Source organism: Micromys minutus (genome assembly GCF_963924665.1).
Source record: "Micromys minutus genome assembly, chromosome: 7".
Classification (NCBI taxonomy): Eukaryota; Metazoa; Chordata; class Mammalia; order Rodentia; family Muridae; genus Micromys; species Micromys minutus.
In genome coordinates this window covers 51,864,774-51,881,405 of record NC_137976.1, presented here as the reverse complement: position 1 = coordinate 51,881,405, position 16,632 = coordinate 51,864,774, and the positions used below count along the sequence as shown (strand labels likewise).

Here is a 16,632-nt window from a genome sequence, read left to right as displayed (position 1 = left end):
TCCATGGAGGAAAAAAAGATTTCTAAAATGCCAAAAGATCCTAAAAACCTGACAGAGCATTTCTACAGTATGCCGATAAGCAAATTGGCCCAATTTATTTGTAGATTTTATAGGGCTTGGGATGGGGATGAGGAACACAGCAGCCACAGGACCTTTCCCTGCGTTTGTAAACATGCTAGCTGGTGTGGAAAGCAGTTCCAGAAGTCCTATTTTATTTTACTTTTGTTTTGGGGAAATATCCAGCTGAATCATGCTAAAATGCATTTATTAAATTGATAATTAGTACAAGCATTTAAAACAAACTGGCTTGGGTCCATTTCTTATTTATTTATTTATTAAAACTTTTAAAAGGAACTATAACTACATCATTCCCTACTTTCATTATTTCCCCTCTAACCACTCGCACGCCACCTCCACTAACCTGCCTTCCCAACGTCCTCCTAACCCTCCAACTCCATTTCAAACTGACAGGTTTCTTTTGTTTGATTATTGTTGTTCTTTTGGTGTGGGCTGCACTTATAAACCTTCAGCATTTGAAACTCTGTACTGCATAACCAGTTAGAGGCTCTCCTCTGGAAGAAGCTAATGTGCCCTGTCTTTGTAGTCATTAACTAGCTGTAGTTCCTTACCTTGGGGTTGGACCAGTGAAATTTCCACCTTCTGGGTTAGTATGCCCACTGATATTGTCATTGTGCAGATTCTGATTAGGAAGCAGTATTGTTGAGGTGTTAAGGTTAGGCTGCCATATTGTTGAACTCTTACGAGGATGGCTTCCCTGTCATTTATTGGAGACACAATGACAAACTTCCTGGGGTTTTACATTCTTTCTGTCTTCTCTTTAAAAATATTCCCTGAGTTTTAGGTGTAGAAGTTTTTTTTTGTACATGGGCACATTGTGGCTGAGCTCTCAACATTTATTTTATCTATGCATTATGATAAACACATGACCACCATTTTCTGAACAAAAGGACATTTAGAGTACTTCTCTATGATAGAGTAACCCTGATTATTGCTGTTTGTGTTCTATGCATATGACAAAAAGTACAAGAGACATGTGCTTGGAGATTTAAAATAAAGTTAGACAGGTTCATGCTCATCCTTTCCAAAAAATAAAAAAGAACACAAAGATCAGTGTGTACATTCTACAGTTCTATTTGTGCTGCAGATGACAGACAACATACTATCATTTGAGTCTAAATTACTCTAACTAGAAAAATTCTTTTGATGCTACTCAGAGCCAAAGAAATGGAAACAGTAGTCAATCTGGAAGGAAAGAGCAATCATGGACAAGTATTGCTGAGGCATTATGGGTAGGCAGCCGTAGGGTTGAAATATCATGGGGATAGCTTACCTGTCAATGAAGGAAGTGCCATGGTCCTTGTAAAGTAGCCATATAGCCATACATTGAAAAATAAATGTGTAGTTATCCCTAAAAACATCCGTGTGGCTGAGAAAAACCCATCCTGTAAAATGGAAGTATCACCTAGCCTATGAAATGAGCTTTGTTTGTTGAAGGAAGAAATATAAGACCTGTGCATTGTGCCACGCAATGTGTCTACATTTTACTCTTTAAAAAAAAAAAGTACCATTCACCTGCACACAGTAAGGTAGGAAGGCCTTTGTGCTGCAGATAAGGGTATATTAGTGACTGTATGTCTCTTCTTGTTATGAAAGATGTGGTTTGGCTTCCAGAGCCAAGTGTGGACAACCTGGGATTCCTCATGCTTCCTCCTCGTGCACGGGTGTGGGCACTCTGTTTCCACTCTGGAGGAAACTTGTATTTGATAATGTGTTGTTTTAATTGTCTTTTGTCAGGGTCCTAGAAAGTTTTGCCCCTGTTTTATGTCTAAGAATGTTGAGCAGCTGGCTCTGCATCTGTTCACAGGGCTTGGGTCTGTCTTCCTGTAGGGTAGGCATAAATGTTGCCATAGAGATATGGAGAGAAAGTGTTTTTTTTTTTCTTTTATAGTCCAACTTTGAAAGCATAAAATTAAAGAAAATCAATGTCTTTCCTCTCTCTCTCTCTCTCTCTCTCTCTCTCTCTCTCTCTCTCTCTCTCTCTCTCTCTTTCTCTCTCACTCTCTCTCAAACAGAGAGACACAGACAGAGAGAGATAGAGACACACACCACACAAGACCCACACCCACTGTATTTGTACTATTATTTAGGACTTATCTTTTTTTGAATAGGAGTAGTAATTTGTTTTCTGTATCTCCTCTAAAATATGGCTTTATTTAATATGATCAGAAATGTTGGTATCAAACTCATTGTCAAGAAGCCTGTCACTCTCAGCAGATGGAAAAGAACATAAAGCAGATGATGTTTGCTTTGATTTTCTTGATACAACACCTGTCTGCTCACCCCTGAACACACATTCACACAGGTCTGCTGTCAGGGCATGAGCGTCTCAAGTGCATCAGGGTCACAAGTGAAGTCTGAGCACTAGTCTAATTCTTTCAAATACAGATTATAAGCTGCAGGTCAGTCCTATGGACAAATAAACTCAGTCTGAGAGGCAGGGAATGTGCTACAGTATCAGTTGTAGGGTTCGCAGAAACACTTCAGCAGTTGGAGTTTTGTGTGATGACCTTTTCTGAAGCACGAAGAAGAAAATCTGGTCGGACGTCGGTAGTCAGTTAACTTTACTGGGCTGTGTAACTCACATTCCAGTTGTTTATTGCTGAATCAAATCTAGTAAGATGACATTTCCACACTGGGTGGTGACTGGCTCTTAAAAAAAATGGTGAACATACTTAGCACTCTCAGAAATTTCATGACAATGATTGATTACACCTGCAATTATTTGCCTTGATGGGTCTTGTTGAGCCTTGTTACGGAGAGAATGAGATGAGAAGGAAACGGCGAAGCACTAATGGAATTATTCTGCTCCGTTAGGTGTGTGGTAGAAGACAAGAACTCGAAAGTGGCCTGGTTGAATCGCTCTGGCATCATCTTCGCTGGACAGGACAAGTGGTCTCTGGACCCCCGGGTCGAGCTGGAGAAACGCCATGCTCTGGAATACAGCCTCCGGATTCAGAAGGTGGATGTCTATGATGAAGGTTCCTACACATGCTCAGTTCAGACACAGCATGAGCCCAAGACCTCTCAAGTTTACTTGATCGTACAAGGTAAGGGGACAGTGGTATGAGAGAGTGAGCCCTGGGAGTGGCTGTGAAACTTAGGCAGAGATTGTCCTGAAAAAAAAAAAAAAAGCACTATAGTATATATTATTTTTTCTAAAAGATGGCTTTAGAGAAAAAAAAAAAAGATCTAGGAAGATCCATGTGCCAATTTGCTGGTGATGTGGTGATATGTTTTCAGTTGTTCTATCTTTGATTAAGAAAACATAAAACAAAGCCACAGCTGTACATAAGTGTACACTATATTTAAATTCTTAGGAAGTACTTTTATTTCATTTAGATGCTTTGCTGAGTTTAACAAAGTGTGTTTTTTTGAATGTAATTTTGCCCTAAAGATCAGTATTAATTATTTGTTTATGTGCTAGTAAAAGGCTTTTAAGAAAATAAAAATCCCTAGGTGCCTTGACCCCTTCTCACCTGGTTGCCTTTCTTTGTGGCTTGTATCTTTATTTAACAAGTTATTGTGAACCAGTCTAAAGTTTGGGCTCTATAAAGTCATAGGGGAAGTTTTATTTCTAGATTAAATAGAAATAATGGGGCATGCCTGAGTCATGGTTTTACAGGATTAAAATTTTTAAATAGCATCTACATATGCCCATACACTGTGACTTTTCTTGGGTCCCCTTTCCCTTGAAAACAAAGCTGATTACTTACACAGTTTTATTGCAGGCAAAGTCAAACCTCCAATAGATTTCATACATCTGTTGAAAAAGACCTAAACATTGATAAATATTAGGGCTGTGTTCCTATATTTTTGATTTACAATTTTATGCAAATTTAATGCAAAGTAAACATGGCCTTAGGGTTCCTGTCAGTGTTCTAAATGCAGTCAGTGGTATGGCAAAATTAGGCTACAGCTACTACTAATGTCTTAGGGAACAAGCTATCACAACATTTAAAGTATTGCTTTCCCAGATCTTCTCACTAGTAAACTAAAACAGAAATGAAATATATCAAAGTCTACATGATAAAAGAGTCCTCTGGTCATATGACTTTATTGGGATCCATTTACAAATGACTGACAACTTCAGCTTCATTTTGTTCCTTGGATAAGGCATTTCTATGATTTATAAAATTCCAAATACGGCCATATTTTCTTGCAGATTAGTGGCAAATGCTTTCTTGAGCCATACAACAAGATACACCAGTGTTGGGATCTCAGGAAACTCCCCATTTTATGCTTAAATATATCTAGTGATGTGTGACTATGTCAAATGGTTACGTTGCTCACTCTTATAAAGTACAAACCAGCACTCATAGACAGACAGACAGACAGACAGGCAGGCAGGCATGCATACTCGTGTGCCCACACACACACACACACACACACACACACACGTACACATACAAAACCCACATGTCTCAAAGTATAAAATTTCCACTTGATTCAATCATATAAACTAATCTATTTATACTAAAGGATCTTCAGAGCAAATGTTACTTAATGGCCAATCATTGCTTTATCTATATATTTCTGTATAATAGATCATTCTTCAAAAAAAAAAAATAATCACTTGATTGTGAAACTATTACACAATTTTAATACCTTTTCAGCCTTCATTATTATTAAAAGGTACCTACAGACCAAATTATGTATTGTGTATAGTCCTTAACAAAATATGGTTGAATATCTGAGACTTAAAAAGCTTGGTTTCAAAATAAGGAAACACTTGCCAATAACAGCTTCATGCTCAGGGTTGTCACCAAGGCTGGGAAGTAGCTGAGTTACAGTCGGATTTGGAAACATTTCCACTGGGTTAAAACATTTGGCTATGACCGTAAGAACAGCTGCTTCCGAGATTTGTATTTAGGCCTAAGTCCTTACCACCAAGCCCTCAAAATCCCTTCCTTTACCCACATGTGTTCATGTTTCCTTCAATTAAAGTCATGATGAGACGCTTTTAGAACCAGAACTAAATGCAAATTAAATTAGCTTTAATTTAATATTAAAAACAGAAAGGAGCCTGTTAATAGGCAAGTAGTGTTTATTCACTCTCTCGTGAAATTTGAATAATATTAGTAAGTAGACATGGATAACTTTATTATGAACAAAAGCTTAAATTGAATGTCATCAGCAAACCTGTCCAAGGCCTCTGCTTCTCTTATAACAGGGTTTGAAGAATGTTTATGTTTGCTACAAATATTATCATATTTCCATCTTAATCACATGAGGAGAGAAAAGCACCCTGTACTTAGAGAGGGAGGAGGGATTGTCTCTTCCTTGAGTCTGGATCATAGAGAGGGATACCGGGGTAATCTACCATGATAGCGTTGATCTCTTTTTTTCCCAAGGATTTTATCGCTTCACATATTCCTTAATTGCACCACAACAGAACATTCCAGAGTATTGCACTACATCAAAGATTGTGCTTCTAGGAGCTGAAGTGAAGGTTCTGGGTTTGAATCCTAGTACAGAACAAACAAACCAGTATCCTACGGTAGCGGCGGCATTCATTCCTCTTTAATCAGTCTCTGGCTGCTAAAATCACATTCCGTACTGATCACCCTTCAGAGTCTCTACCAAACCACCTTAGGTATTCATTCAAAAGCTCTTTTATTTTTCTTGACCCAAAGTGAGGTCACCCTTAGCTCAAAGGTGTTGAGAGACAACACTGAAAAGGCGATCAAAAGGTGGGTTCTACAGCCACACGTTCCCGGAAGTAAATCTCAGCTTTCCTCATCCTACTTGAGTTAACTTCAGAGTAAGCCACTTCATTTCATTAAGGCTCAGTTTGGACACGTGCAAGATAGAGATGAGATTGAGAGGTTTCAGTTCTAAGTTTCTTAAATCATGTGTTTTCTTATCCCACTTGATGTCTGGGGATCATCTATTCCCCACAAGAGTGAATGGTGGTGGTGATGGTGGTGGTGGTGATGGTGGTGGTGGTGATGGTGGTGATGGTGGTGGTGGTGATGGTGGTGGTGATGGTGGTGATGGTGGTGATGGTGGTGGTGGTGATGGTGGTGGTGATGGTGGTGATGGTGGTGGTGGTGATGGTGGTGGTGGTGGTGGTGATGGTGGTGGTGGTGGTGGTGATGGTGGTGGTGATGGTGGTGATGGTGGTGATGGTGGTGATGGTGGTGGTGGTGATGGTGGTGGTGATGGTGGTGGTGGTGATGGTGGTGGTGGTGGTGGTGATGATGGTGATGTTGTGGCTTCTTCTCCATTATTTCTCTAAGGCTCACTCCTCTCCTTCCCAGAATGGAGTAGCTGCTTTAACCCACTGCTTCTTAATTTGGGACAAATGTTAATTTACATAGGGTCTCTCCTTTTGGGAAAGAATGCCCATTTTTACATTCTTTCCTACCATTATAGAGATGGTTGACTAAACTCAAAAACCAAATGCAGTTTATTTAATATCACTTAGATGACTTATTAGATTGGTTAAAAAAAAAAAAAAAAAAAAAAAGCCTCCCTAGCATTTCTGGTTTGGTAGATATGAGTAATTTCTAGAGTAATGATTTTAGAAGTTTTCAAGTGATGTGCAGGCTTCCACTGTAGGCCAGAAAAATAGAGAGCCAGTGTCCTAAAATGATTATAAGAATCTGTAGAAGCAGGAAAGAGCGCTGCAGGGTTAAACCAATTTAAACGATCATGTCTGCAAATGTGCCAAAGAGTGAACTTGAATGTGAGGTGCACAAACCAATGCTGAGTTTCTTAGGTGCTGTGGCCGTGAAAGCCCCCACCATAGAATATCCTAGAAAGATGGCCGGTCTCCATACCTATCTGTTCTGTTCCACTCTTCAAAATATTCCCCTTTGTATGTTTGCTAGTGTTTACAATGTCTTTTTCTCCTTATTCATTCCTTCCCTGGAAACCATTTGCTTGTTTGTTTAACTTTCACACATTCCAAATGTGCCAGTGGCTTTTCAGTATCTTCCACGTTGTTGACTATTTCTCACAGAAAATGTGTTTACTGATTTATAAAATTAATTTCCTATAAAATATCCTGTTCTGGAAAAGTATGGTACGCGGTTCAATAAACTTTCTTTGTCTACCTGGCAGCTACATATAGCTTCCTAACATGGCACAGGATAAAGTCTGGCCTAGCAAAGGCATAAGTCAGTACTGACTACTAGGCTCACTTGTGATTATTTGTGAATGTATATTCTCTCAGAGAAAGCCAAGGTTACCCAAATCTAAACATGCATTTACTCAATAAGTGCAGGGACCCCTATGTAAACCCTAATATTTGGTGTCTGTGCCTGCTACTTTATAGAGTCCAGAAACAAAGAATAAGAACACATCAATTTTAATATCAACAAGTAAGGAAGTAAATGTAAATGAAATCCTTTCTGCTACTAATATACATATACATTTTTTTCTGAAGATTGCTCTTATATAGATTTTTAGTCTTCTGAACATAATACCAGTGGAAGCATGTGTGCTACGCCAACATAATTCATTTCTAGTTATGATCCTTGCCCAATCGGCAGTAAACTCAACCTTTCAGTTTGTTGCATTAATCAAAGAGCTGGTGCCTGAGACTCATATCTAGAACCATGAAACCAGACTCCTGGGTGTGGGTAAGCACTGTCAAGTTCATTATCCCTGCTAGCCATACAGATGCACACAAATCAAGAGCTAGTATTCTGCTGATCTAAGAATGGGAGGCTTCCCTGTCTTCTTCGAGTTCATCTTCCTTGTGTGACATATAAAATTACATCAAAGAGTAAGCAGAGTAAGTAGTAGAGGGTTGTAATAGTAAAAATTAACAATAAAACGAAATACAATGATGAATTGAGGTATTTTAACTAGGATAGTAATAGGCTCAAACTGGATATTAGTTTAGAAATTTTATGTGTATTTGGATATAAACACAATAATATTTTTAAAGCAACATTATTCTAAATACCCACACATCACAAATTATAACCAACACATTCGGCTTTCAACTTACAGACCTAAAATGCATGAATCGTAGATTTATACCAGTGTTAGAACAGCTATTCTATGCTCAGGCTTTTCCACTTTTTATGTTATTGTACTTTAGTTAACCTTTAAAAATAAGCAACCAGATCACAAAAATAGGATACTCTTAATAAAACAGTTTGGAGTTTGAAGTGTTTTTCAAATAGGTTAATACATTTCATTATAATATAAATTAGAGTCTAAAATTTTTCTTACCACTATGACTCAAATCACACCTAAGTAGGAATGTTTACATCATTGGCAGGAAATTTATTGCATAATCACCTCAATTAAAGTGATATGATTGTGAGAAATATTGAGAGTGAGACAGAATGCAAGGTGAAAATGTTTGATTTCTTACCCCTGCTGATAAAAAAATACATTTTCTTTATCTCATTAATTCTAGAGTGTTCATATAGACATACAAAAGAAACCTTAAATTTATTGCTCTTTTAAATGACCAATAGTCTGAGACTCATTTCTAGAATTTGAATTTTAAGAAGTCTCTTATACAGTTAGTTCTTTTAAGCATCCCCTACTGCTAATCAAATGTATCACAGAGCTTGGAGAAAGCACTGTTTTTTCTCAGTGTCTTTCTTTTGTCTTCTTTTATATTTTTCCTCCCCGTCTTCCATTCTCCTTCCCTTCCTTAGTGGACATTATACTGCATTGATAATCTTTTCAATACATGATTATGACTTACTCAACTTCAAATAAATTGCACTCAAGCATGGTAAGTGAATTTAACCTGTTGCTCTTCTGGTTTTAAGAGAATATTAATGAACAAGACTTCTACATTTTTATTGGTTTGAATGGCTTTCATGGTTGGTTTTACTGGGATCTTTAATCAATAGATGTGATCATCATTTGTATCCTGTATGTTAAAGTTGATCAGTTTTCCTATTCTTTAATTTAATTTTTATTGTTGTTCTTGTTTTGTTTTTCAAGAAAGGGTTTTACTGTGTAATAGTTCTGGCTGTCTTGGAACTCACTGTAAACCAAGCTGGTCTGGAATTCAGAGATCTACCTGACTTTGGGATAAACGTCATATACCACCACTACCTAAGACAATAGGATCATAATCGTCTGCTAGTAGGTTGCTATTCAAGTCAACAACCAGATAGGCAATGTAAAAGAGAAAATTAAAAATAAAAAAGCAGAAAGAAAGAAATTGGGATTATTATTGCACATCAATTTAATCCAGTATTTCCCTTGTAGTAACTGATAATATAATTTCAGTTTTATCCAGGTCAATCTCATTTTCTTATATTTACTTGTATTTTTATACATTATTTATATCTATTTATATTTATGTAGTATCTTCAAGACTTCTGTATCTTCAACTCCCATACACCTGACCACATTAAATAAATATTCTACACCTATACACAAATCCAAAATACATTGTCCCTTAATATATTTTGAAATCTAAGAGAAATAATGAAAATAAAAGAAAATAAGTTTACAGTAGTGTCAGAACATGCTGTGCAGACAGTCTTAGCATTTGTCTGAAGAGAGAATTCTCTTTGAAGAACAGAAATAAAACCTGTCCTCTTCTAAAACATTGAAGACAACATTTTTTAATTCACATCATCACATCTAAAGATGTGCATATAAGTTTAACAAATACAGGCAATTTCATTAAGCCAGTTTGGATCCAAAGGATTGTAGGTATCTTTTAATGATCTTTTAAATGATAGAGTATGTCTCTAACCTTGAACTCCTAGTTTGGCTTAAGTGAGAGACAAAGTAAGAATACAAAAGTCAGTAAGATTCTTGTCTCTCTTTTTAGTACCAAAAAATGTATTAAGGCTAGTAAGAGAGCAATTGAGACGAGGTCATAATCCATGTGAGGAGGGTCCCAAGAGAGACAGCATCTCTGAAGGGCTCAGCATCCCTGTAATGAAGTATCCTAGCATCAAATCCAGTGTATCTTGACAGAAACTCCGGAGTAAGTAAATTGAAAAATAAGTATAATGAGGCCCAGTTTCCAATTATGGGAATAGAGAGATATAACCTGGAGAAAACGGATGTGAAAAAATACAACTGCAGTAGTTAGTGTTTATTTGTGAAATTAAGGTAGATGAAAGAGATAGAGAAAGAGATGGAGGGAAGGCCATGGAATGTTAACACCACACCACAATGTCCATAATCCACAGATGTTACTATGAAAGTACCATTTCTGCCACAAAATCATAGGTTGCTTATAGAACAAATGGGTCAAAAGAAGCAGGAGATAAGCCTGGGATGTCTTTTGAACAAAAGTATAAGAAAGTACTAAAATAATAATGAAATTTGTAGAACATATGGAAGGCAGGCAGCTTCATTGGCTTCCGTCAGCCATGTCTAAGAACATGTGCCTTTCAAAATAAATTACTTCTGATATTAAAGTATAGATGATAGTTAATAAATAAAAATTATAAATTATACTCTCAGAATGGTGACTAATAATAAATGCAGATGTAATGTTGGAATGTGGTAAATATTATTTGGAATTCCTTACAAAAATAATTAATTCAGGCAAAAATGTATCAAGGATTCTAAAACTGGAAAGAATATGTTTAAAATTTTTTTAAGTACAGTATCAAAATAGGTAGCCACAAAATGTTACCTACAAAGAGAGAAAAGAATGAGATTGAAAACCCTTGGATACCATATTATCCAAGTGATCAATGTTAACGCTACCAGAAATGATACATAAATTTGTGTCATGTGCCAGAACACAGGAGGCAATGAGAGGGCAACAGCCTTCACTTAGTGATGATGCTTACAAAGTGCAAGTCGAAACAAAAATTATTAAGCACAGGGAAGCATATTCTACAGCAAGAATTGAAAGGTGGTAGAGATGTGCTGCATATGTCAGATGTGATAGATATTCTGTGAAAAAGTCAAGAACAGGAAACCTACAAACCTAATTGAAATAGGAGTATATGGCAGTTCGCTGCATTCTATGCCTTATAGTTAACGTTGTAGTTTTAAAATGGTTGCATAAAATAAAAAATTCAGAATAAATAATACCAATAGTGCATTAAAGCAATTTTAAAACACAACCACTATAAATACATATATGTTTATAATTCATCTCATTAACAATCAAAAGAGAAAGTGGGACAACACAAAGAAGTGACAAAGCGCATGTGGTGTCATTAAGCTCACTAATTGTGATTGTTCTCAAAAATTTAGGGAGCTCAGCATAGAGAACATAGACTTCAGTCTGGAAAAGAACACAAAGAAATGACCAAAATGAGTGCTATTCAAACGTCATGGATTTAGAAATGCAAAGAGAAGTGTAAACACCTGTTTTCTAAGCCAGTAACACTAGAAAGGAGTTAAGAGTCTGGGCACAGCAGAAGTGACAAGAGAGTGGAGAGAGTGACACTTTTTATCTCCCCGTCGAGAGTGTAAATTAGTGGAAACCTTCCTAGGGTAACGCAGACCCATCTATCAAAGTTTTAAAAATACATTTCTGTCACTTGACCCAGCAATTCCACTTCTAAGAATGTGTAAAAAGAAAACCATCTGAAATGCAAATCAGGATTTTTGTACACAGAGGTCATTATTAATACGGTCATCAAAAATATTAAAGGAAATTATGGAAAATGCTCTAAACATTCAGAATGACAAATTAAGGAATGTCATTGGGATTAATATCTTATGAGAAATATTATTAATATGGACATTCTGAAGTCTATCTGTCTTCCAGACCTCTTCTTTGTGTTTGGAAATGACTCAGTTGGTCATTATTGTGGGAATACACAGACATTCTCGCGCACTGTAAAATCTGAAATAAAAATGCTGTCCTCAAAACTTGGGCAGGTTTGAAATCTAGCACCTAAGATTTTAGAAGTAATTAATGTGATTGACAAAAGAAATTTCCCCACACAGAGAATGAACATAAACAAATGGGGGCCCTAACCATTGTGCTTCTATGGGGATGGTCTCACTCCAGAGGCTCTGCTGCTGCCTGGACCCAGGGCCAGATTGGTGTGATAAGGGCTGTGGCATCTCCATTTCAAATGCTGCATGGACCATAACCTTCTGCAATGTATGGCCATAATTTTCCATGTGTCCTTCTCAGTTATGTGAACTGAGATGAATTCCTGTCTGTGTCACGAGGCTCAATATTCACTAGTAATCCCAATTATAAAAACACGTTAATAAATGATTAAAATGTGTAGAGAGTAGTAGTTTCTTTGTGAGTTCAAGTTTTGCAAACTTAGATAAGAAAGTACTCCTATGTTATACACTCATTATATATCATAGGACCACAAAGGGAAGAAATATTCTCAGGTGATATTTGTATAATGACTTGGGAATTCTACCATCATTAAGTAAAACTTCATATTATCCAGATTCTAATATGTTAATATTAGAACTCAAAAAACTCAATGAAGTTCTCAAAATAATAAATGCATGATTTTTAAAGGAGAGCCATTTAGAAAAATTCAAAGGTAAATTGTTTTTCGGGTTCTTTTCTCATCTTGTCTCCATTTTGTTTTCTTTCTTCAGATATTCACCCTTCTGCCACTGAACCATTTATAGTTTTCTGACTGTTTTCCTCTGAGGAAAGAAATGTACAAGTGTCTGTTTTCAAATTATTAAGTTAGTGATTAAGACCTAAAATTATTAAGGCATGTTTCATGTTAAATAGTAATAGATAGTAAGACATGGCTGCGCACACACATCTACATGTTCTCTGTAAAGCCTTGAGGAAAATGAATGAAACAGAGGTTCTGACATTAGGGCTGTGTCAATCTGAGTTCAAGGAAAATTGCCACATATGAAATCATTGTATAAATTTTCTAATTTGACTGAATACAAAATTTTAAATCAGGGCATTAGGGATGCTCAGTTAAGCACATGCTTGCTTTATCTGCCTGTCCACAGCCCACGGTCAGAGCGCCCAACTTCATGATACCTAAGGTCAAGTTTTTGCTCTTCTGTTTTTCTTCTTTAGCTATTTTTTGTGAGCTATTTTCACAATAGCCTTTTCTTTTCTAAACCAAAGCCTATGAAATGTTAGCAGAAAATGGTACCTCAAACCATATCACTGAGTATTCTAGTCAAAGTAGCCATGGTTAAAACCTCTGGGTTCCTATAAATCTCTACTTTTATCCCTTGAGGATATCCAATGACCTAACGCAACTTATTTTACTCTTTCTAATAATCTTTACACTGATTTTTATATTCCTTATTTGTGATCTCTCACCATCTTTCTGTTTTAATGAGCCTGCCTTCTGGATTGTTCTCTGACCCCCTCAGTGCCCAGTTAACAAACTTCCCTTTTCTTGAAACATCTTTCTTCTTTGATTCCTGAAATCCTTCCCTAGGTCTAAGACCGAGTTTCCTCTCTTGCTATGTCTTCTGGCTCTCCTTCAGGTATACAATCTTCAGCATCTATATTTCCTTTCCAGATTTTGCTCATTATTTCATCATTACTAGCTATAACAGCTATGACATTCAATTGTCACTTTCTAGTGCCAAGACAGCCTTGATCCTGTTTTTCAGGCTGCTAGACTACACTACCTTATAAGTATGCTCCATCCATAGGCCACTTTATTATTTATTTATTTATTTATTAAAAAGTCAAGAGTCACTTTTGCTTTTAAGCAACTCTTTTTTTAATCTCTTATATTCTTATTTCTAATAATGCTATGGTGCCCTCTTAAAAACTGGGTTACTTCTAAGTTTTCCACTTTATCTCTCCACCTTGTAATCAGTGAACACATTCTCGTGGCCCATGCTTTCTCACATTCTTCACTTTATGTCTCTGTAACTCGTTCCCAGATTTAATAATTATCATTTGTTTATGGTTATTTTTCTCTTACTCCCTTTTCACAGCCAACTGTCATGTCCACACACCTTCTCTGTAGCTAAGGGTAACCTTGAACCTTGATCCTCCTTCCTCTACCTTGCTTCTGGGTGCTGGGATCATAAGCAAGATTGCAATCATTAGCACATGCTCAGTTTACATAGTTATGCACGCTAGGCAAGCATCCTACCACGTAAAGCAAACTCCTGACCTACTTATGCCTTCTTTGTCTTCTGAACTATCCTGAACTGAGTTCCTAGGCGTTTGTAATACAGCTCTGGCTAGCAGGATTCTTTGACTTCAGTCTTCTGAACGCTCAATAGTGATATGATAGAGTAGTGTGACTCTCGGTTGTTCCCCACCCCCAAGGTATTATTTGAACTTTCCTTCCTATATATGTGCATACACCAGATCCCAAATAAAGAAATGCTCCCCCAGAAAGTGTGAAACAAGAGCTAGCCAGCCATGGGGTGTGAAAAAGTAGAGGCTGGCAGAACTTGAACGTGTGGAAAGGACCTGGCAATGATCAGGCACATGGGTACAGGACAGATGAGAACAAGAGGGGATGCCAAGCTCCGCAGTTCTTAGCTGCATGCTTAGGGGTTGTTTCCACTCCTTTTTTTTTTTTTTTTTTTTTTTTTTTTTTTTTTTTTGTGAGAGTGTGTGGGGATTCAAACTGTGATAAAAATTGACTGAAGATTTTACATGGGGAAATAACATGGGTTCTTATTGGAGTTTAACATGAATAGTTTTGATTAGAATTAACTGCTTTAATGGTACGTACTGAATGAGTTCAGTGTATTTTAACACATGCATGAAGCACGCAGTGATACAACCCCACCACGCTTTGGCCAATCTCCGTCCCTCCACACCCTCTCTAGCCTCCAAGAATCATCTATATTCAGGGTAACTCATTTTAGCTTCCACAAATGAGAGGCCATGTGGAGGAAAACATAACACTTCTACATACGCTGTGGGTGGGGATGTAAATTAGAGAAGCCATTATGGAGAACAGTATGGAGGTCCTTCAAAATACTAAAAATAGAACTGCCATATGATACAGCAATTTCCCTTCTGGGTATATATGCAAAAGGAATGAGGTCAGCATGACCAAAAGACAGCAGCATGTCTCTGTTTATTGTGGCCCTACTCACAACAGCTGAGATGTGGAATGAGCCTAGATGTTGATCCATTCATGAGTAGGTAAAGGTAGCATGTCCTTTTTGAGATAAAATATTACGCAAGAAGAATAAGAGGATTCATTTGAAGCAACCTGGATAGTACTAGAGGATATGATCTTAGGTAAAATAAGACAGACAAAGGAAACCAGGATTCATTGGCATTTTAGTCATCACTGGATATACTTTGTGTAAAGTGACATGGCATCCATGGGTCACTTAAGTTTATTGTCTAAAACCAAGTCCTTCGGCACACTAAAGGGACATGTGTCTCTTTTAAAAGTTCTTCCTGGTTGTTGTGGGAAGGATTTTTCATTTTCTTCAGGGATGCAGACTCCAAGATGCTACATATACTCCAGTAGGTCAGTGGCTCTGGGCCCAGTGGTTGCATAGCAGGTATTCATATTACAATTCGAAACAGTAGCAAAATCACAGTCATGAAGTAGCAATAGTTGGGGATCACCACAGCATTAGCAACTGTGTCAAAGAGTTGCTGCCTTAGGAACATTGAGAACCACTACAGTGAATGTGGCCACACCCATGCACATAAAAGAAACTTTAAGTGGATGTAGTAGATTTTTAAGATGAGCACATGCAGAGGGAAAAGAAGTAAGGGAAGAGGTGGGGAAGGGTATGAACAAAAGGAAGAAAAAATATGTTCAAAACATATTGTACAGATGTGTGAGATTTTTTTTAAATCTAAAGATGTTATGGTGGCTGAGGAGACAGCTTGATGAATAGATTGCTTCATGTACAAGCATGAGTACCTGACTCTGGTTCCCTGATTACCCTAACACATAAAAAGCTTCACACAGTTCTTAGAACCTGTAATAGCACCCCATCAACCCTGGGGTGGGAGGGGCAGAGACACACAAATGCCAAGGGCTTGTTCACCAGCCAGTAATGTTAAAGCTCTGAGTTCCAGGTTCAGTAGTAGACTCTAGTGCAAAAAAATAAGATGGAGAATGGTTAAAGACCATACCAGGCTGGAGGCACATGCCTTTAATCCCAGCACTCAGGAAACAGAGGCAAGAAGAGCTCTGTGAGTTCAAGGTCAGGCAGTTCTACAGAACAAATTCCAAGACAGCCAGGGCTACAGAGAGATACCCTGTTTCAAACAAACAAACAAGGAGGAGGCTAGCTGACTTCTGCCCCACACATGAAATCACAGGCAAATTCACCTGCACACACAGATACACAAACACACAGTCACACACACTTGCATGCCCATGCTGGAGCACACGTGGGAAATCACAGTCAATAAGTAAAATGAAGAATCAGAAAATACTTGGTGATGCATGAAGATTGATACGTTGTGAGATATTATCTATGCTCGCAAACCAGGCAGCACCTCAGTTATGCCTTAGAGATGGTTGGTGCAAAACCTAGTCTTTATGCCTCGTGGTTCTTCTAAGCCTCTGCCACTGCATGCATGGAAAGACATGTCTGCAATTACTCACACACATTCACTCTGTTTTGAAACAGTAGTATTATCAACTCATTTCAAGAATGTAATGAGCACCATCAAACTAATAATCACTGAGTTCTTTTACATTTCTAAAGACAATTTGAGTGGTCTCTGCTAGCGTT

General features: G+C 37.5%; 1 protein-coding gene across 2 annotated transcripts in view; it reads left to right on the top strand.

The window, feature by feature from the left end:
* LSAMP (limbic system associated membrane protein) overlaps positions 1–16,632 on the top strand; it is a gene marked incomplete at both ends in the record, with an annotated part of 2,089,443 nt that overhangs the window by 1,801,555 nt on the left and 271,256 nt on the right. For both annotated transcript variants that reach the window (XM_080918681.1, XM_080918680.1), the window contains one exon: positions 2,896–3,128. In XM_080918681.1, the coding sequence (XP_080774807.1) occupies positions 2,896–3,128 (233 nt within the window). The remainder of the gene's footprint in view (positions 1–2,895; positions 3,129–16,632) is intronic.